Here is a 21,699-nt window from a genome sequence, read left to right as displayed (position 1 = left end):
TTTGATTTTTTTATTTTTATATTGATATTGATATTACTTTTTATTTTTTTTTATTTTGTTTTTATTTTTTTTATTTTTATGATTAAGGATTATTTTATATTATACAAATACACACATACATTTATATTTAAAATGTATTCATTTTTTTAATTGATATTGCATTTTATTTTATTTCTTTATGAGTATATATTAAATATTGGAAAATATTATTTTAAAAATCTTATATTAAATAGGGTTTTAAAGTCAGTCGCTTCGTTGAACCACAAGGTGGCGCTGCTGCTGTTTGTATTCTGTCGAGTCTAATTATTTACCATTTAACTCTATCTGACTGAGGCCTAAAAATGTAAATTAATCGAGTTCCTATCACCGATCTAGATATAATTCTCTATTACAGATCAGTGGATCCCATATTTAAAAGATTCAAATGAAGCAGTTCTTATTACGTTCAGCTTTTTGTGTCTCAAACCAGAAGTAAAAAGAAGAGAACATAGTATTTTATGCGAAAGAGACTGTGGGCAGAGCTAAATCACAAACAGTAAAGCCATTGGTTGAGAATGTGATTAATAACAGACACCTGCTAGAGATTAGATTAGATTTGATTAGAAACAAGAATCTGCACGAACACTTCAACACAGAGAAGTCTCTGAATGCAGTAAGTTAGTTTTCTTTAAGTTTATCACAACATTTACTATTTAAGTAACTTTTGGCATGCTCTTAGTTTTGTTAGTCTGTTTTTGTGAACTGGTGTTTGTGTTTTGTCGTAATCATATAAACACGCAAGTAATGTACCCTTACGAAAAATTTGGTTTTATTACAAAAAAAAAACAAAAAAAAGCCTTGGTTATTATTGTTAAACTGTGGTAACCATAAGTTACCAATGGTTTTGCTACACTGAGTTTAACCAATTTTTAATGTTATAACTAATATAGGCCTGCAGTGTTTAACCAATTAATGTTTTCAAGTAAGTGTAGTGATTATGCAAATGAAGATGTTGGAAGCTGTTGTGAGATGAGTTTGTTGTTTTAGTTTTCTTGAGGTTTTTGTTAAGATTTTGTGGAGTTCTGGTTAATGTTTGGTGGAGTTTTATGTTTAGCTCTCGGACCGTTCTCTGGGTCAATGCTTCCATCAGAGAATGATCAGAGCCGTGTGTGAACAATAAAAAGATGAATGTGACGTTTGTGTTCTGTTCATGATCTGCAGAGATCATCTGATCTCAGGTCTCCAGACGTTTGCTGTTAGTTCTGATCAGTAGTTTAATGTTCTCCAGTAAGGTTTGTGTGTGTGACGAGTGGAGATTTCTCCGTGGATAAGCTGCGGCTGAGCTGTAGTTTAAAGTTAAACCACACGTGTTGAAATAAATGAGGTTTCTATGTGAACGTCAGTAATGTGAAGCAGTCGTATTGTTAATTGTTGAGCTGTGTGTGATTCCGGCACGGATCTGGAGCTGATATTAGTGTGTGTGTGTGTGTGTGTGTGTGTGTGAGAAAATGACTGGTTTATATTGGTGCGAACGGTCAAAGGTGCAGCTGTCCGTCTGTGGAGTCCTGGATCAGATCCTGCAGCGTTCAGCAGGAGACGTCTGCTGCTGAGGGGGTTATTAATATTAATAAAAGAGTTGTGGACTCAGCCTGTGTCTGGAGTATTTTAGAAGTCGGAGAAAGAGAGTTTGCTCGGTGCTGCTGGATCTGGTGTGTGGAGCCCCAGAGGGAGCGTCTGGATCTTCATGTCTGTCCTTCTCTCGTCTCTGATCGTGCTCTGATCCGCTCTGCAGCTTGTCACAGCTCACGACCGTCACGCAACCGTGCATCTGTGACCAGGCTGGGGTTCGAACCCAGGCTCCTTCCGTTCAGGGAGGATCACTCAGACCACTGAGCCACTGGCACTTCCACACTGAACACTCTCTTTTTTTTTTGGACATTTGTCTTTTTTTCTCTTGTCTTTAAAGACTAGTGAAACTAACATTTTCTTGCTCAATACAGGATTTGAACCTGGAACTCCCAGATCATGAACTGATGCTCAGACCACTGGGCCACAGGATCTTCTATGTTTGTTCGGCTCTGTTTTGGAGTGAAACTAAACTATTTTTCCAGCGCGAGCGTGAGGCTTGAACCAGCGGTGCCTACATGAAGACCTGCTGTTCAGACCACTGAGCCACAGGCCCGTCTGCGTGTGCTGCTCATCTTTTTCTGTCTTATTCAGTCAAAAACCCTTTTCCACTGAAAGAGAGATTTGAAGAACTGATGTTCAGACCTCGAGTCACTGGTGCTTCGCTGACTCACTCTTCATCTGAGTTTTTCTCATTCGTGCAAAAACATCGTAACGAGAGCGAGGTTTGAACTCAGATGTTCCAGATGAAGAAGAGAGACGCAGACCACTGAGCCACTGGTGTCTCTTCATCCAGCTGAGTTTCTGGAGGAGTTTATCTCAAACTCAAACCTTGTGAGCACAGAAAGCCCCGCCGCTGCCGTGACTGGAGCTGAACTCCTCACAAGCCACATGTGATGTTGGTCAGTCGACTAGTTAGTGTGTGTAGCTAGTGAAGAGAGTGAAGCTCTTCTCATCTGATGTTTGAGGAGTCTTAAAGCTCTTTTATTGTTCTGGGACGAATCACAGTCACTGTTTCTGACTCGTGTCATGAGAGGATCCTCAGTTTAGCTGATCAGAGTCTTAAATGAGCTGATTAATGATTTACTCCTTCAAGAATCACTCAGAGACACACCAGAAGAGCTCATGAACATTTTGAGTCTCCCCCTCTCTTACCTCACAGTGCTTTGGTCCAAATGCCTGCTTTCCTCTTTTACATCACCGACACACACACACAAGGTGCGTCTCAAATCGCGTACTTATGCACTATTCTATGACGTTTTGTAGTATAAATAGAGAGTAGTGCGTTCACACTGAAAATTCCAAAAATTAAAAGTGTACTTTAAACACCCGAATGATGCACTTAAATAACCGAAAAAACAAAGTGTGGAATGTTGGACACTTTATGCACTCAATTGTAACAGCTTTAATTACGTAACGAAGGGGGAGGGGCTATCAGAGTCTGATTATGAATGACAAAATAATTAAAACTTATATAATTCATACACTACATGGTTGAGTACATAGTGCATAAGTACACAGTGTATGAGTGCATAGTGTATAGTGTGTCATTTGGGATGCAGTAAAACACACACATACACACACACACACACACACACACACAAGTCCGGTGAGAGAACAAAGTCAATAGTTGTGGATCTCCAGTAAGTAAGACTGTCGAGGCTATTTTATTCACTTAAGCATTGGATTAAGTGATTATTTTCTCTTTAATACAGATGATGCCGATGTATTTTTTGATGAGTCCGCTATGTTAGCAATAATAACGTTACCGTATTAACCCTGAGGAAAAGGGTTGCCAGGTTTTCATAACAAAACCCACCTAATTGCTACTTAAAACTAGCCCAAAACTTATCTGCGTTTTGAGGGGGTCCCCTGGTAAAAAGTGTGTTCCAGGGGCTAAATATACACATTGTTGGGGTCGCTTCAATCCGCGAACATGAAAAACAACCCGCGGCAACCGTGATAAAGTATCCCACGGGAAAACCGCGGACATGGCAACACTGATGGATAGTGTCTGTTGTATTTAAGAACAGTAACCATAATAAAATTGACTGTTATTCTTTGTGAGGTTTAAAATACTATAATTTACTTTGCAATTTAATGGTTACTTTTCTTAAATGAGACTTCCCCGATGCCCCGAGGGTCCCAATGTTCTCCACCCCGTCAGGGCCCTGAGAATACATCTTCAATGCTCCGGCCTGTTCAGAGAGTTGGAGCAGCTTTTCGTTTGCTTTGGAGGCTGCTTAAGATGCTGCCGGTTACAAAGCAAAGACTATCCCGCTGGATAACTGATGCTGTAGCCTTGGCTTCTGCCTCAGAAGGTTTGCAGTGCCCCGTAGGTGTGAGAGCCCACTCCACCAGAGGAACAGACCCCTCCTGGGCTTGGTCCAGCAGAATCTCTGTTGGTGAGATACAGTGGGTACGGAAAGTATTCAGACCCCCTTAAATTTTTCACTCTTTGTTATATTGCAGCCATTTGCTAAAATCATTTAAGTTATTTTCCTTTCCCTCATTAATGTAACCACAGCACCCCATATTGACAGAAAAACACAGAATTGTTGACATTTTTGCAGATTTATTAAAAAAGAAAAACTGAAATATCACATGGTCCTAAGTATTCAGACCCTTTGGGACCTTATCAGTTTAAACTGCTTATTTTTCCCTATGGTGGAAATAGCTATGTCCCTAGTCCTAGTCTGCTTGCATATTTGAATCATATTTGGTCATTATTTTTAATGTATTTGCCCCTATTTTAACCATGGGAAATTTATCTAGTGTTATATTTATATTATTTTGTCATCATTATATTGTTTTAAAGAGTTCTATCACATTGTTTTGACAGTTAAAGTTTTGGGAGTTTTTTTTGGATGAACATCCGCTTAAGAAAATATTTTCATTAAATGTGAAAAACACAAAGATCATGGAGAAAAAGTGGGGAAAGACACACACTATATATATATATATATATATTATAATATATATCTATATATATATATATATATATATATATATATAATATATATATATATATTAATTATATTATATTTTTTCAAAATATATACTGTATGTGTGTGTATTTATATATACATATAATTATATACATAATAAATACACAAAGTACACACACATATGTCATGTAAAAAAACTTTTATTTTTGGATGTGATTGATCACGATTAATCGTTTAGACAGCACTAAAATATATATTTAATATATTAAATTAAAAAGCGAGTCACACGAACGTAACCAAACTGTATGAATTATATTTCTACGTCTTTATATCTAGCCAGAGGAAAACCTCATTTTGCATTAATATTTAATAAATTATTTACTATGAAACCAGGAAAAACCTGTCAAACCACCCATTTTATTTACTATAAAGATATTTTACATTGTAATATACATTTAGAATTCGAGTTTCATCGCCCTCCTGTGGTGAATCGTGTGAATTACATTAATGCGATTTATTTCTGCAGATATAACGCGAGTTAGAGGAAAACATTGCACTAAATTAGTTTGCATTGATTTCATATAATTTTATATATTAATCCCGACCCTTTGCAACAATAAATCATCTGGAAAGCCGCCCTTTTCTTCAGTAGAAATATATAGTTATAGCTGAGCGCCCTCCTGTGGTGAATGGTGAGAATTACACTGCTGCTGTTTATTTCTACATCTTTAATTCTAGTCATGGAAAAACATTAAATTATTTTGCATTTATTTAATATTTATTAAACTGTCGATTACCATGAGAAGCAGAAAAACGTGTCAAATTAACCCTTTAATTTACTGTAAATATATTTTACATCTGTAATATAAATTTATATTTCGACTTTCATCGCCCTCCTGTGGTGAATCGTGTAAATTACAGTAATGCGATTTATTTCTACAGACAGAAATAATTTGCAGTGATATTATTATTTTTTTTTAAAATATGTGTTTTAATCAATTTTATTTATTTTTTAAATAAATGTTTTATTAACTAATCATTTAACAAAACTTTTTTAAAACATTTTTCTCATTTTTTCCACTGAGCCCCTAGAATTACCATGGTATTCTTGGATATTTTTTGTAAGTGTTTCATGGACGCAGGGTGATATCTACTGCTGGACGTCCTGCTCAAAGTCATCGAGGTGACCGACTTGACCCCCCACTCGACCCCGAATACTCTGGAGTCCCTGATGATCTTCTCGCTGCAGGAGACGTGGAGCAGAACGGATTCATCTATCCTGATCTCCAGCAAGGACAGCAGACCCACGAGACGTGAGGGGACCAGAGACAGCAAACACACACATTCATCTGTCTAAAGGAGGACGAGGCCACCAAACCATTCCTCATGAAACCAACAGAATGAATGAAGTTTCTGGAGGTTTAGTCTTCGAGTAAACACAAACACTGCAGGCTTATTAACAGCGACGCTTCTCTCTGATCAAACAGAGACGCTCATTAACCTGATATCAGCGGGAGGTTCATTAGCCTCCTGACCCTCACTGTCATTACCAGCAGAGACGGGAGACACCAGGTCAAAGGTCACCGCTCCTGCTGCCTCTAATCAGGCCGTCAGTAATGAAGAGTCACTAAAGTAAACACACTAATGAGTGCACTAATCACTGCATCACAGAAACAACAGCGTGTCGTCTGACCTCCAAAACAACACAGCGTATGAATCTACTTTGTGTAGAAACGTTTGAAGACTTTAAAACTCTTACATATGCATATATAATTCACTCATATATTTATTAATTTTAGATTACACATGTACATACATTATACATAAATCTTGCATTGTTTAAAAAAAAATTATATTTGATATTAATATATATTTTATACACACACATTCATTTTGTGTATTTTATCAAAATATTCCTTTATATGATTATATAATAAATATTTGAAGACTTAATGCATTTTTTTTATATATATACATAATTATCTTTCATGTCCTATGTCTGATATTTTATCAATATTGATATTATAAATATTAAATATTTATAGATGTTTATGTAGTTATTTAATTAATAAGTAATGCATTTATTTTTTAATAATGAATGAATGAATGAATGTATTGTTTTATTTTTTCTTATTTTTTATTTATGAGTGAATGAATGTTTTTTTTGATGGCATTTGTTATATATTTTTGTTTATTTATTTTTTTTATTTATTTATTTATTTTTTTTTTTAAATATTATTTTAATGTATAATAACTATACTGTATGTTATTTACTTATTTATATATAAATATTTCTGTGTGTATATATATATATATTTATTTTTAGAGAGAGAGAGAGAGAGAGAGAGAGAGAGAGAGAGAGTTTATTATTTAAAATAATAGTTTATTTACACAATAAAAGACTACACTATTCTATTGTGAACACAGGTCAGGGTGTTTTTGATCGCAGTAGTCCTGGTTTCCACCAGATGGCGCTAAAGGAACATTTTTGTTCTCACAAGAAAGCCTCTTTGTTCTTCACACTCTTCAGCGAGCGCGTGTGTGTGTCTGTGTGCTGAATGCAGTGTTCGAGTCTTATTCTCACTCACCAGCAGCCTTCACTCCACTCTCTAGTGAACATCGGGGATCACAAGAGTGTGCTGTTCCACTCTGTTTTGTGCGCTTTCAGGCAGAGCGCTGTGATTGGCTGCTCGTGGTGCGGGGGGCGGAGCCTCTGATTGGTCGTCAGCAGGCGTCTGGCGGCGCAGCAGTTATTTATTTTGGGCAGAAGAAGCTTCATACTGCCAGACATTCCCAGCAGACACTACACACAGAAATCCTGTTTAATTTTTTGGCTGACTTGGGGAACGTCTGAGCTGAAGATGATGATGTTTGTCTGCACACGAGCGCTGATGAAGAATTATTTTCTCTGGCCTGTCGCTTGAATGTTTTCACGGTTCCTCGAGCCCCTCTAAACCAGCCCCACAAACCACTTCTGATGGAAAATGCAGATGTTTGCAAGTTTCCTCCCCCCACAAACCACGTTTGTGAACGAATGCTTTGTGAGACAGACTGAAGAAGGCTTCTAAACGCCTGATCTTTAAACAGTGCAATCAAACTCGAGCAAACAGACTGACAGTAACACCATCCTGACAGACTGAAAAACGCCTGATCTGATCTGATCTGATGCAGAATGCAAACCTACTGTGCAAATCAAAACTCGAGCACATCTCCCTCACAAGACTGAACTGAAGCACATTAACCACCATCACTGAGTTAGTTCGTTGTTTCTAATAGAACGCTCATTCAGCTGCTCTCTAGTTCTGTTCTTAAATGTCATCACAAAAACAGAATGTTTTAGTTGGATGCTTGTGTAACATTTTTTAATTGTTTCAGAGAACATTCATAAATAGCATTTCCATAATGTTTGCATGTTCCATTAATGTTCATTAAACCAAGAATATAACAAAAAAAATTATAACATTAAACATAAGCAAAACATTATTGTTAGCTGGGGAATTATTTAGACTTTATTAATGTCCTCATAACGTTAACGTAAAAACATTTTCTACGTGGTTCATGGATTTTTTTTTTGTTTATGGTTGTTTTTTTTGTGTTAATGTTGTAATGTTGTAGTTGGATGTGTCCTTCTAATGTTTGCAACTTGTTTTAAATGTAACATTCTCTTCATAGTTTCAAAGTGATGAAATGGAATGTTACTTTAACATTCACATGACCAAGAAAAAAAAATATTTCTACAGTATTTTTTAAAAACTGGATGTTCAGAACTTGATTAGCGAAGCTTTGTTTGTGTGTGTGTGTGTGTGTGTGTGTGTGAGCAGGTCTGTGAGGGTGATTAACAGCGTTGAGCGTGTGTTTTGCATGTGTGATTGTTAATTACAGTGTTTGAAGTGCAGCAGCTCACAGACTTGAAGAACCATCTGGGCCTTAAAACACACCAAGAACATTGTGTGTGTGTGTGTGTGTGTGTGTAACAGTCTTGGAGTTAAATCTGGGCATTAGAATTGTGTGTGTGTGTGTGTGTGTGTGTGTGTGTGCATGCACTTGAGACTTTTCAAGTGTCAATACAAAAGTTTTGGTTACCAAACTCTCTTGGTCCCCATTGACTTCCACAGTATGGTAAAAAAAAATATGGAAGTCAATGGCTACCGTCAACTGTTTGCTTCCTAACATTCTTCAAAATATCTTCTTTTGTGTTCAGTAGAAGTTTTTAACTTGTACAGGTTTGGAATGACATGAAGGTGAGAGACTGGGCATTTTTGGGTGACCTGTCTCTTTAATGCAATTAATCTATTTCTTTCCAGTGTAACTGTATTATAGTAGGTTTATGTTAAGGCACACTAATGTGAAAGGACGTTTAGTGCTGTTAGAGAGTGAATCGTCCACCTGTGTTCAGAACAGCAGGTTTGGTAACAATCACACGAGTCCGGAAAACCAACATTACCACGCCATTAGTGTAATAACAGTCTTTCAGCCTCTGCAGGAACATTAACACACACACACACACACACACACACACACACACACACAGTGAACCAGGTGCTCACATGTCATCCGATGCGCTCTTTTCTAAAACACACTGATCAATGTACCTTCAGTCTCTCTAAAATGCATAATTCACCCCAAAAATATTCATTCTGTCACCATTTACTTCACTGTATTATTTACTTCAGTGGAGCGATGTTTAGCTGAATGTTCATGCTGCTGTTTGAATGAAAGGGAATGTCAAGCTCTAAAAGACCAAAAAATATATATATAATTGATTATATATTATTTATATATATAAAAATCTAAAACAAAAAATTATAATAAAGTGTAATGAATCATAAAAACATAAAATCAGGCAATTTAAAATATAAATAACAATAAAACCATAAAAATATCAACTATATCTAAATATATAAAAGCATCTTAAAAATATGAAAACATAAAATATAAATATATATATATCAAAAGTATCAAAAATGTATAATGTGACAATACAAGTATCTTGAAATGGGATGTAAAGTATACTTTTCTAGAAAAATATCACAAGTACGGTAAATATATAAAAATCGAATTAAAGTAAGATGAAATCATTAATGTATCATAGAAACAAATTAAAAAGTATCATATCAAAATATAAATATCATAAGACAAAAAAAACTATCATAAGATAAATTAAAAAAATAATAAATGAATGAAAGTATCATGATCATATAGCCCATAAATCTATTCCAATAGGAGGAGGGGGATATTGTGAGGATTTTTTTTTTGGATTTTGGCTTTTTGTTTTTATAGTATTATTCAGCATCAGCCTTCAGTGTTTGTGAGAGAGCAGCTTGGACATCCTTCTGAACGTCTCTTAAACGCGTCTCTGAGTAAGTAAGTGATGACAGAACGCTGAATTACTGCCGTGATGATTGTCTTTGTGTTTCTGAAGCTCTCGCTGGCATCATCTGAAGCTGAGATGATGGAGCCTCGTTCCAGAGCGTCTGGAAAACATCAGGAGATCTTTGTTATGAGAGCCAGTGCGACGGCAACTCAAATCAACTGCATATTGACTCTTTTATTTCTGGAGTCTGATTTCTTCTTGGATGGTGCTAATTTGGCTTGGAAGCGGGAGAGAATCCGCTGCGTGTGACAGTATATGTGAGTTGGCTGAGCTCCGATAAACCAACAGAGGAACGTCTGTGAGCACATAAAAACGGCTTGTGCGACTCTTCTGGGTGGGCCGCGAATCTGGGGATAAAATCACCGTACGATCTGCAGAGGGAAAGTGTTATGTGTTCATGCAAACATGATCTACACGACCACACCTGACGGATTCAGCGCTCATTAACCGCTCATGAATCTCTGATTCTTCAGATCTGATTCTTGATTTAATCAGTGTGCATGGCTTCATTTCAGACAAGCTACTCCAGCTAACAGAGAATGTTCTTTAAAAGATTTATGTAGATGTTAGGACATAACGTTCTTAAAGTAATAATTATGGAATATTCTTGTAAACGTATTAATATTTGATATACGTTCTCATAACATTGAGGAAACGTTATGAGATCAACCTTCTCCAAACATCCAATGTTCTTATTTGTTTATTAATTAACATTTTAAAAACAAGGCGTTTCAACGTTTAGAGAGTATTCATAAATAACATTTTTATAACTTAAATTAAATGTTAAGATATTTAGCTGGGGAATTATCTGGCTTTAAATAATGTTATCAAAATGTTAACACAAAAAAAATTTATTTTGTATTTTTTTTCTGTTTTTTTGTAGTTTTGTGTTTCCATCTAATGTTTTTTAAATGTTGCAACTTGTTTTAGAATGTTCAGAGAACATTCAAATGTAACATTCTCTTCATAGTTTCAAAGTGATGAAATGGAATGTTACTTTAACATTCACATGACCACAAAAAAATAAAAAATAAATTATATATATAAATGTTAGCACATAATGTTCTTAAGGTAATGATTATGGAATGTTCTTGTAACCTTATTAATATTTTATATACATTCACATAACATTGAGAAAAAGTTATGAGATCAGCATTCTCAAAACATCCAGTGTTCTTATTTGTACTTGATACATGTTCTAAGAAAGGTTTTTGCAACATTTAAATAACATTCTAATCATGATATGAAAACTGGACATAAAGACGTAAAATCAATGCTCCCACATTTTTATAACCTAAATTTGTTCCCAGGGTAGTCAAGTCAGTTTATATTGTCATTCGACTGTGAATACTGGAGAGTAAAACTGGTTTAATTTCCCCACAGCTCTGATCTAAACTGTGTTTCATCTCCACTCACTTATGATCAACATCGCTGTCCTGCATTCCAGCTGTTTTTATGTGGATGAAAATACTCCAAACATCAGTTGAGCTGGTTTTGAGTGTGGGGGCGGAGCTATAAATAGGTCTGACCAATGGCAGACGGGGGCGTGTTCATGAACTCTGTTTGAAAACAAACAGTGTTGGGTGCCTGCAGTGAAGCAGAACCACACTGAAACTACAGCAGTGAACGTCTCTCTCTCCTTCTCTCCGTCTTTCAGCACGTACAGAGAAAGAATGTGAAGTCGTCGCAGCTGGAGGAGTGGAAAGCACCTGGAATCGAAACGCTCGCGTCTCACTGCACACAGTCTAAACACAGACACATTCAAACATTTACCCTGATCCTCAGCTCGAGCGTCATTAGTGTTGAACTATTACTATCTGATCAAAGCTGTTCAAGTTCAGACTCGTTTGTCCTTCTCATAAAATCAACAGTTATACTTTATCCAGAGGTGGATAATAAATTAATTACAGATAAGCTATATTGTCAGTATCGACAGTTTTTGCTCTTTCCCATCAACAAAAACCGCTGTGTCTCCGATTATGCATGCTCATGAATGTTTCAACATTTCTGAACGAATCGAGTGAGTTAATGATTCAATGACTCATGAATATAGACAGTAGTGGCTTCCTTTTTTGCCAGTATGATTCAACATTTTGAACAAATCGAGTGAATAAATGATTCAGTGAAGTATTCGTTAAGACAGTCACTTGCTTTGTTTCTGAATGATTCAGCTTTTTGGATGAATTGAATGAGTCAACAATTCAATGAGCCATTCATAAAGACAGTATGACTTGCTTCATTCCTGAACGATTCAGAGGTTTTGAACAAATTGAGTGAGTTAAAGATTTAGTGACTCATTCATAAAGACAGTATGACTTGCTTCGTTCCTGAACGATTCAGAGTTTTTGAACAAATTGAGTTGAGTTAAAGATTCAGTGACTCATTCATAAAGACAGTATGACTTGCTTCATTCCTGAATGATTCTGAGTTTTTGAACAAATTGAGTGAGTTAAAGATTCAGTGACTCATTCATAAACACAGCGACTTGCTTCATTCCAGAATAAATGAACCATTTTAAATGAATCATGAATCAGTGACTCACTCATTAAGACAGCAACTTGCCGCCACCTACTGGTGGTTTTAGTTTTATGTTTAAATCAAGCCAATAATTAAATTCCATGTTTGTACATTAAACATATTCAATATTTAAAGCATTAATTTTGTAACACTACGCAGCTGCAACTGCAGTGTAAACACGTTCATGGCATCTCTGAGATTTAAATACAACTAATGCCACTTTCGATTTAATTTGATTGCTAACAGCCCTATAATGTCTTATTTAATGAATAACTACATGCATTTACATTTCAAGCTGTTAAAGCCTACATTAAGGGTAAAAACGCCCTGGAAATCTATTGAACTTAATTTTCCTTAATGGAAAAGTTGATTTCTGTCACAGCTTATAGGTTCAAGTATTATTTATTATCAGTTTTTATCCCGTCCTTCTTTCTGGTGTTATAGATCTTCCCAGAAACTCTCACATTCCCACCTGCGCCGCCAGTTTACAAGAAACCGCAGCGAGATTCCAGCGTCTCTTTCTCACTGTGAAGATCAGCGCTGAACATTCCTGCAGATTTACAGCAACATCTGTACCATAAAGAACATCTGTTTCACATCGTCTAAAGGATGGATGAAGATTTCAGTGCAATAAGAAAGCATCCTCAGACAGAATCAGATCCTGAGATGCTCTGCAGATGGGTTAATGAGAGCTAAACGACTCTGCCGGTCATCAATTATCTCAACATCTGCGTCCACGCTGCAACATCTGGCAACAATGAGGACCAATCGGCTCTGAAATAGAGATAAGAGGCAGGCATGTGAAATCCATTTGCTCTGCTTAGTCACAGAGTGGGAGGTAAACTCTGGGCCTTCAGCTGATCTGAGGTCAGCCGCTCCAGCGCCGGGTCACGTTCAGATGCTCCTCGGCCGACGCAGGATCAGGGAAAATCCGCCGGTGGTCTGAGAAATAGTTGATTTCCTGTCTAGTTTCACTGGAGCCAAAATCAAAGTGGGGGAATTATTTTGGAATTCCAGTCATTCTCACGTTTTTTTTTTTTGCCAGGAAACTCTTTGTTGGCCGCGATTGAAATGAAACGCTTCTCGACTCGAAATGCTTTGATCGAGACGCTGCTTTCGTGTTTAACGGCTTTAAATACCTGCTGCATTAAAAAATACACAGCAATGTGCAGCTAAATGGACTTCAGTTGTTCTTACTGTGATGAACGGTCCATCAGTGCAGGGTTACTATAAATAAAACCGTTTTTACTTCAACATTAACTTTAATATAAAAAGAATTTCTACTAGTTGCCAAGGCAACATTTTTCATTTTAATTTAGCTTAACTTAAATAAATACTAAAAATAAATATATATATTTTTTTTAATAAAATTAAGTAAAAATTAAATGCAATTTTTTTTATAAAAATAGTAAAAAAATTAAATGCATGAAAAATTTAATTTTTTTAATTAAAATTATATCGATACGTCTGAAAAACTACAAAAAAAATAAATAAAAAAAAAATCACAAAACAAACTGTCGATTAAAATTCAAATATAAAAACGGATTTGTAATATTAATTGAACTATAATAGTATCACATTAATACAAAAAAAACAACAACAAAAACACTAAATGTCAAAAAGGATCTTGTCATCATCTAATCATTTTTCTAATTAAATTATGCAATTCATCATGGATAAAATCAAGTCCCATCCTGCATTTTGCATGTATGCATTTAGCAGACGCTTTTATCTAAAGCAGATTCCACTGCATTCAAGATATAATCAATTTAATCAAGTGTATTTCCTGAGAATCGAACCCATGACCTTGTTTGAGCTAGAGCAAAGAAAATATCGTTTGTTTCTTGCCAAACATTGGTTTTACTCAGAAATACGTTTACAGGTTGCAAAAGCGGTTTCATGTTGACTTTAAAACTTGCTTTGTCAGTTTCAATGGGAGATCGTTGTAACTGATTAAAAAACGTCTTAATGCTGGATTTGTTTCATCTTTTGTCTTCTCCAGATGTTAACTGATGGACTGGAGTGCTGTGGATTACTTGTGATGTTTTTATCAGCTCTTGTTCTGACGGCACCCATTCACTGCAGAGCATCCATTGCTGAGACACTGATGCAGCGCTACATTTTTCTAAACCTGATCCCATAAGGAAATAAAAGCACATCAAAAATGAAGCGTATAAAGATGACACATGCGTTCACGTGTAGCAGCTCACGGGAATGTTTATTGTGTACTAGTTTGTGCAAATGGTGCTTTATTCAAAGCAAAAGCCAAAGCGGAATAAACATCATAAACATCATTAACTAGTCCTCGAATGGGTTGCATATATCTGACTCAGGCGTACATTTACAGGAAAAGAGTAGGAAAAATAAGGGTCATATTTACACTATTAATTTACAAAATATAATTTCGTATAAAATGTATATAATCTGTTTTTCTGTACAAACGTGTCATTTACATTCAGTCGCAGCTCCTTTCTTGAGGTAGAGCGTTTCTGGTCTTTGGTCGTCCTCCTGTCGAAGGCGCTAAGAGCCCAGCGGTGACGAGGGAAAGCTCTCTATCGTCCTGTGATCGAGTGGCTGCTCGTAAACGCTCGCACGCTCCGAGTCCAGGTCCGAGTCGGCGTGAAGCGCTGCGTACGGATTCTCGTGAAGGATGACGGCGTTATGAGCGCAGAGCTCCTGCTGCGGCCGCCACGGCGCTTTCCCGAACGTCCCTGAGATCACAGACACACGCTGTCATTAACATCAGTGTTAGCAGCTCAAACCATAAAACTAGCTTCACAGTAAGGTCCTATAAATTAATGCATTCACTAACATTAACAACGAGCAATACGTGACTCAGCATTTATTAATCTTTGATAAGTTGTTGATTGTTAGTTCATGTTATCTCAGCTCCATTGAATAACATTAACTCTTTCCCCGCCAGAGTTTTTGCTGATTTTCACTAAAATTGCATGGCCCCCAGATTATTTTGTTGTATGAATATCTGAACACGCAATACATTAAAATAAACACCCTCTACTTTCAAACAAATAAAATCTGTTTTATTCTAGCTTCAAGCATTGATTTTTTTTATGTCGGTAGGTTTCATAAAAAAAGCAAAATTTTTATCAGATACTACATCTGGATCATATTCAGTAATATTATCAAAGCGAAGCTGCAGTAGATGTCTTCCATCAGTTCTCCCAAAGCTTGCACACTTTCTGGATCCACGCTTCACTCGCTAACTTTATGCAGTTTTCATTTATACGCGGTTAGTGTTGATGATCATATGCATGTGCTTACATAAGAGATCGCTCGTTTCTGCGTCTTCCTCGTCTGTGTTTTTGATCGAGTGATTCTAGACTCGTTCAGGAGATGCGTAATAGCGCCCCCTAGTGTATAACAGTGAAAACATGAAAAAATTCTGTGTTTGGCGGGGAAAGAGTTAACAGATACACCTGTTGATTTAATTATTGTAATAGTGAATGCTGAAATGAACACTAAAATTAATAAATGCTTTAGAAGTATTTTTCATTGTAGGTCCTGTGTAAATTATTTGATTTAATTAATATAGTTTTTAAAATTTTATAAATTAATATAAATAAATAAAAATGTAAATGATTACATTTAATCAACTAATTTCGTACAATGACAATAAAGGCTTTCTATTCTATTCTAATACTGTTATAACGATTATTACTTATTGTTACATTTATTTATTATGATTAAAAATGCATTTGAACATTGTCTTGTTGCCACTGTCTGTGTTATGTGTTCAGTGTGAGTTTTTTTTTTTGGATTATTTAGACTGAGTAAGATTTTGAATTATATTTTTATTTTGTTTTTTTTTTTTTCATTTTATTTAAATTTTAGGAACTTAGTTATGTGATTTGTATTTTTTTTTTTTTTGCTATATAGTTTTTATAAATTTTTATTTTAGCTTTAGTTTTATTTATTTTAGTAAAACAAGTCACAAAAAAAAGAAAAAAAAGAGAAATGTTGCCTTGGCAACTAGATGAAAAAATATGTTACTATAACATTGCATTAATATTTTCAATTAGTTTTTATTTTTCATTTTAATTTTAGTTTAAATTTTAGTGACTTAGTAGCATGTTTGTATGATTTGTATTTTTTTCTTTTCCATTTTATTTAATTTTTATTTTACTTATTTATTTTAGCAAAACAAGTCACAACTAAAAAATATTTACATGGCAACTAGATGATTTTCTTAAAATTAATTATAAATAATAATTGTGAAAATTATAAATATATTATTTTAAATATGATTTTGTTTTAAATATTATTTTTCATTACAAAAATATGTTTATGGTTTTGTAGCTTATTGCTGTTAATTTATTAAAAATAAACATTCATTAAGGTTTATTTGTTTAATAAAAAATATATATATTTTTTATTTTAATAAATGTAATAAATAATGTTTATATGTGATTGTATTGTCATGTGAATGAAAAGCATATTTGTGTTACTTTGAAGCATTCTCATGATTACTGCTCGTGTTTCCTGTTTGATAAATGTGAAGTGAAAATATTATATCTATCTCAGACTCACCCATATATGATGCCGAGGAGCCCAGAACGCACTCTCCTCTCTCACAGTCCTCCACACAGGAAGTGTCACCCAGCTGCATCATCATGTGATCGAAGGACTCGAGGGCGGAGCTGCAGGTGTAGAACAGATCACACTTCTGCTGTACTTCCTTAAAACTTCTGTAGAACTCACACTTCCTGCTGCCGCTGCTCTGACGCACACGCTGCACGAGAGAGGAAGAGGTCAGGATTAATCACGCAGACGCAGACGAGTGTCCTGTGCGTGTCTGCGTCTCTCACCGCTGAAGGTGTCCTGCAGATCGGGGCTGTAGCGGGGGCTCCGTCTCAGCAGAGAACCCACCGGCCCCTGATAATGGCACAGCAGGGGGTCGATTGCCGCCTCCATGTCCGCCTCACTTCCTGTGTCCAGCTGGCAGAGGCCTACGGGAGGAGAAACGGTATCATAAATACTACGGTAAAAAAATCTCCCGTCCTCAGTGTAAGACTGACTTTAAATTCAACAGGAGAATGTTTTTTATAGGTGTGTATTTTGTAGTGTGTAGTTTTTTTTTTTGATCATCGTAAGAGTGTAAAGTGTCAGTTGACATTCCCATATGATGAATGAAAATGAAAAATAGATCTGTAATAAAAATGAGCCATTTCATCATATTTTACAGCAAAACACTGTACTGTAATACTTTTAGAAGTGAAATTTACATTTAATGATTTTTCATCTCAACAACTGTGTACTCTTAGTTTTTTCTTGTTAGTTATGACTGTACTGTTATATTTTTTTTTTTTTTAGTGTATGGGTTTTTTATAACTGAGATACCATAATATATTTTTTATTAATTTTTTGTTTTTTTTTATAAGTTTTTATTTTTATTTTTTTTTTTTTTAATTTGAGAAATTATCTTGTTATTTTTTGTGCCATATTTAGTTTTTTATATATATTCTATATAGATATATATAGATATATATTTATACTTATATATTATCGATATATATATGTTTAATAGTTTTTATTAATATTTAGAATTCGCATATTCCGTTTTGTTTTTGTTGTTCCATTTTAATTTTTAAAAATTTGAAAAATAATTTTTTTTATAGATATATATATATATAGTTTTTATTTAGTTTTAGTTTTTTAGTTTATCAAAATAAATTAAAAAAAATCTAAAATGTTGCTTTGGCATCTAGATAAAATAATGACATTTTATTTTAATTTATTTAATTTAATTTTCTTTATAAGCAAGTAACCTTTTTGTTTTAGTTGACTATAATAAGCCTACTCAGTATATAATACCGGTAAAATACTGATTTCAGTAATTTGGTATAACACTACTTCAGTATTTATATTTCAGTTCATCTACGCTGTATTTTCTTGCAGTAGATTTCTGCCAACCATAACTTTTTTTTTTTACTTTAAATTTCCCATATGTGCTGTTTTTTAAGTTTTTTTTTTTGTATGTGAATTTAGCATGTGTGTTATTGTTTATGTTTTTTTTCTGTGTTTTTGAAGCAGGGCGTTGTGTTGCTGTTTGTGTTTTTGTCTGGGCGTGTACTCTCAGACGCCATGTACCCGTCCTGACGCTCCGCTAGCGTTCCCTGAGACGACAGATAGCTCGGGATGTCCGCCGGGAGATTCGTCTCATCTAAACACGAGACAACAAAACGGAAAGTGGCGTTAAACATCACAGATGCTTTGTATTATACCTCGGGAATAAAAACCTCCATCCAGAGGGAAGAAGCTGAACACAAGTAGCTTTGAAGTTCAGTTTTTCATCAGTAATGTAGTTCTTCACCTGTGTTGGTGACGCTGCAGTCCTCGTTGCGCCGGCGCGTGTGATAGATGATCACGACCCACACTAGCGAGGTTCCCACCACGCAGCACACCACAGCGATGATCACGATGCCCACCGTGGTCCAGCCGTCCTCCTCCGGCCCCAGAGCCCCTCCGGCCGCCGGCCCCGAGTCACAGTTTGGGTTGGGCAGGACGGCCAGACGCACGTTCCCTCGCTCCGTGCCCAGCGGGTTGGACATCTCGCAGGTGGGGTGGTTCCTGCTCCGTCCGCGGCGTCCACGATGATCAGCAGCTGGTTCCCGGCGGCGAAGAAGTGTCGCTCGGTCACCTGCAGCGGACTGTCGTCTTTGGTCCAGTTGAGTCGAGGCGGAGGACTGCCGCCCGCGATACACTGCAGCACCGCCGTCTCGCCCTTCACCACCACACGGTCCAGCAGCGGACGCAGGAACGACGGCGTCTCTGCGGGAAGAACGGGACGCTGCTGATGCACACTGATGCAGTCGAGTTACACAAACAACGAAATTCCCAAATTATCGTATTTTTTTTTTTTTTTATTTTTGTTGTGCTTGTGTAATGAATTGAAGTAATGATGTCGTGCTTGAGGTTTAGCGTCTAATATATTCCATAAGCTTCGTAGCTTTTTGATTTTTGATAGTAATTTTTTTTCATAAAACTCAAACAATAAATGTGGTTTTTAATGCGGTGTGACAGATCACTATATTATAATTATAATAAAAAATTTTTTTTTATACAATTCACAAAAACACCAAAATATTTTATGCATGCATTAGAAGACACAGCAGACATATAGGAGGTAAATAATTATTATTATAATAATTAAATAACATAATGAAATATTATGATCAATTATTTTTTTAAATTTTTAAATTTAATTATGTGATATTGTTGATAGAAAAACTGGCATAAAGTTTTTCTATTTATTTTATATTTATATATTTTTAAAATTTTATAAAATAATAATTAAAATTTATTTTAATTATTTAAATATATATTTAAAAAATTTTATACAATAAACAAAAAAGACCAAAATATTTTATATATATATATATAGATATATATATATCTATATATACATTCTAAAATTAAGTAAAAAGTTAATAGAAAAACTGTCATAAAGTTTTTCTAATTATTTAAATATATATATTTAAATAATTATATTTCAAAAATTAAAAAGTTGATATAAAACCTGCCTTTATGTCATTTAAATGTTTTATATGCAAGATTTGATTATTAAATAAATTATTATTAAGAGTGTTGTTTAAATAAATGTGAATAATTGATTATTACATTTTTTTATTTATTTATAATATATTCTTTTTTTGCTTATACACACACACCACACACACACACACACCACGCACACACACATAACATATATATATCTATATATATATATATATATATATATATATATATCTATATATATATATATATATATATACACACACCTCAGTTGACAGCTAAATTAAATCTTTAATTTTGGTTTGGTTTAATGTCACTCTTTCAGAAGCACATGCAAACTCTTACCCAGCACCGTTAGCGTAGCGTTAGCAGAGACGGCGCCGGCGGTGTTTTGCGCAGTGCAGCTGTACACGCCGATGTCCTCCGTCTTCACGTCCACGATGAAGAACACGTCGTCCCTCGGCATGACGTGCATCCGCCGCTCGCGGGCCGCAGGGAAATCCGTGCCTCCGTCCTTCTGCCAGGCGATCTGAGGAGACGGGTGTCCGCTGGCGGCGCACTCCAGGCGCGCGGTGGCTCCGGCGCGGATCGTCAGGTCCATCGGCGTTTTGGTGAAGTACGGCAGCACTGCGAGGGAAAAACAGATTAGGGATTGTTCTCGCAAACTCAAGGAAATACAACTTTGCAATTAACCTCCATCATCCATTCTGGACAGTTCTGACCTGGAAAACCATTTGATATGTTCAGGTCTTTTTGACCCGAGTATGCACGAGGCACAATCAGACAACAAAAATAATTTTGTAAAATTATTAATGAGTTTATAATTGTGTGTCAAAAACATTTTGTTAATATATTTAGCATTTTCCCCATACCTCGCACACTTTTAGAACTGAATTTTGTTGATGAACATGAATATGTTGCCTATTAATGAACCACTGCAGAATAAAAAACTGATCCCTTTTCATCTGAAAGTGAAAGTTTATGCAAGAAAAATGGATTTATTTTGTTTGAAAACTTTTTATAATAATATTTATGCTGTTTTGTTAGAAATAACTTAATGTAATTTGGTATTTTTTTTTATTTCATGAGACACATTCAAAGGAATTTATAAATTTCATACATGATATATTCTATACTATATATAATATAAAGATATTTTTATATGGTTTGTCTATATTTTATGATTTTTTTTGGGAAAATAAATATAAAAATTATATATATAAAAATTAATATATATATATATTTATAATGTAATGGTTTTTTCTGGGTCATTCAAAACGTTGATTTTTTTCACATTAACTCATTAATGAGAAGTTGCTGCTCAGATACAATATGACTTTAGTTGAAAAATACAAAGTTTTGACTGTTAAATAACGATTCTTCGGGTCCAAAAGGACACATAATGTGAAATTAGCAGAGATTTTGAATGCATTATGAGGGATACATAGTAGGTTATTAAACAGATTCGGGATAATGTAAACAATAAATACTTCATCTGGATGTACACCGCAAAAAAATGATTTTCTTCCTTAATATTTTTGTCTTGTTTTCTACTTTAAACATCTAAGAATTCTTGAATCAGGATGCATTTACCTGGACAGCTAAAATGACTTAATTATCCAAAATGATCCAAATTGTATTAGTTTTTGCTTAAAACAAGCAAAAATATCTGTCAATGAGACAAAAAGCTTTAATTTAAGATTACTGTTCTTACCCCACTGG

The 21,699-nt window shown here is 35.1% G+C and overlaps 1 protein-coding gene across 1 annotated transcript in view; it reads right to left on the bottom strand.

Moving 5' to 3' along the window:
- Nucleotides 1–14,643: 14,643 nt before the first annotated feature.
- The window catches only part of LOC109062733 (leucine-rich repeats and immunoglobulin-like domains protein 3), a 30,880-nt gene continuing 23,824 nt past the window's right edge, over nt 14,644–21,699 (bottom strand). The window contains 8 exon segments of the mRNA XM_042721554.1: nt 14,644–15,155; nt 16,993–17,131; nt 17,166–17,194; nt 17,271–17,475; nt 18,546–18,625; nt 18,776–19,022; nt 19,025–19,233; nt 20,323–20,604. Coding sequence (XP_042577488.1) covers nt 14,965–15,155; nt 16,993–17,131; nt 17,166–17,194; nt 17,271–17,475; nt 18,546–18,625; nt 18,776–19,022; nt 19,025–19,233; nt 20,323–20,604 — 1,382 coding nt within the window. The 3' untranslated portion in view covers nt 14,644–14,964.

Source organism: Cyprinus carpio, chromosome B4 (genome assembly GCF_018340385.1).
Source record: "Cyprinus carpio isolate SPL01 chromosome B4, ASM1834038v1, whole genome shotgun sequence".
NCBI classification, from domain to species: domain Eukaryota; kingdom Metazoa; phylum Chordata; class Actinopteri; order Cypriniformes; family Cyprinidae; genus Cyprinus; species Cyprinus carpio.
This window is presented reverse-complemented; position numbering and strand designations above follow the sequence as displayed.